Source organism: Sinocyclocheilus anshuiensis, unplaced genomic scaffold (genome assembly GCF_001515605.1).
Source record: "Sinocyclocheilus anshuiensis isolate Anshui unplaced genomic scaffold, SAMN03320099.WGS_v1.1 scaffold15007, whole genome shotgun sequence".
Taxonomy (NCBI): Eukaryota; Metazoa; Chordata; class Actinopteri; order Cypriniformes; family Cyprinidae; genus Sinocyclocheilus; species Sinocyclocheilus anshuiensis.
In genome coordinates this window covers 1-1,655 of record NW_015548161.1, presented here as the reverse complement: position 1 = coordinate 1,655, position 1,655 = coordinate 1, and the positions used below count along the sequence as shown (strand labels likewise).

Genomic DNA, 1,655 nt, shown 5'->3' with positions numbered 1-1,655 from the left:
CTCTTTCTATGTCATAAACTATTGGGTTAGGATTAGAGAAAGTGGCCTCACTCTTTCTTGCGATTTCTCTTGAAGAATGAAGCCCACTCTGAGCAGGTTTTCTTACTGCTGACCCAGAACACGGCTGATATTCCCACGATCAGCGTCATCAGATATTTAATGAGAAACAGCGAGAGCTCAGGCCGCTCCACATCAATACTCTACAAAAAACAAAACACAAGTCAGTCAGTGGGAGACGAAATGCTCTGGTAATGTCAGCATCCACAGCACAGGACTGAATGTCTCACGCGGCGGGAGCAGGGAATGCTGTATTCCTGGCAGTGGCGGCGGATCCAGCTGTTCTCCCAGCGGCTGCGGTGGGCTTGTTCGTACAGATAGCAGCCGAGCAGCACCAGCAGAGGCAGCAGGTACAGGCCGCTGAACACTCCGATGCGGATCATGAACTTCTTCAGCTTCTCCTGGTTCTGTTCGTCATGCTGGATCACCTGACGCACGCGGTTCAGAGACATGATGCCAGCGAGCAGCAGCGAGAGGCCAGCCAGCACCGCGATCGCCAGCGGAGCCACCACAAACCAGCGCAGCACCGTGAGATCGTAGAGCCCCACGAAACACACGCCGCTGATGCCATCTCCCTCCACCTTCTCCAGCGCCAGCAGCACGACGGTGAGCGCTCCGGGGAGACCCCAGGACACTGTGTGGAACCACACCGCCGCCTTCTCTATCGCTTCACAGCTCCACTTCGGCCCTGCGGCCAGAAACCAGGTGATGGTCAGAACCACCCACCACACCATTCCCGCAGTGGAGAAGAAATACAGCAGCATGAAGAGCAGCGAGCAGACGCGACTCTGGGCTCCCAGCACAACCGTGGACACGCGGCCCGGCAGACTCGGCTCGTTACAGGCCGCCTCGTTACCCAGCAGAAAACCAACAAAATAGACCAGAGACACAAAACTGTAGCAGACGGAGTAGAAGATGATCGGCCGCTCAGGGTAGCGAAAGCGCTTCACATCAATGAGGAAGGTTAAAAATGTGAACAGAGTCGCACATAAGCACACAATGGAACACACGCCGATGAAGGTCTTGGCGAACTGAACTTCGTGCGGTTTAAGGTACATGTTGTGGCACGGCGGAGCGCAGTCTTGAGCCCCGAGGAAAGATCCGCGCTGACCGGGTCGAGTCTTCAGCTGAAGGGGACACCAGAACCCCAGATCCCGACCGGACTGAGAGCTTCTGGATGTGGTCACCTCCACGACTGAAACCGCAGAACCGTGACATGACTCCAATCTGTGACACCAGAGACAAAAACAAGCAAATCACAATCATTTACAGCTCTAAACACCAGGAATATGTGAAGCTTCAAATTTTCATGATGAACTAGCCGGTGATTTTTCTGAACAACTAACTGTCATAAAGGAAACCTGTGTAATTATGGTCTGTCGTGTCCATCACACGCCGATTAGACGCATTACTCAGAGATACGAGGATCCAGCAGCACTCACATATGTAGAATAACATTTAACTAGTCCCATAACTAGTCCTTTTAAGAAAAGTGTTAGTTATTGTCCTTTGATCTCTCCACAACACTTCTCAAATAATCGTGTGCATTCTGGATAAGAGAAACAGCAGACTATTTGAAACCCGACAGTGGCCGTCTT

The 1,655-nt window shown here is 52.1% G+C and overlaps 1 protein-coding gene across 1 annotated transcript; it reads right to left on the bottom strand.

Annotated features, from left to right (window-relative positions):
- Positions 1-32: 32 nt before the first annotated feature.
- Positions 33-1,301, bottom strand: fzd6 (frizzled class receptor 6; the record flags this gene model as incomplete). The annotated part of the gene is made up of 2 exons (XM_016507825.1): positions 33-200; positions 288-1,301. Coding segments are annotated over 2 exons (1,167 nt in total), but the record flags the coding sequence as incomplete, so codon positions are not given.
- Between the last annotated feature and the right edge of the window lie 354 nt (positions 1,302-1,655).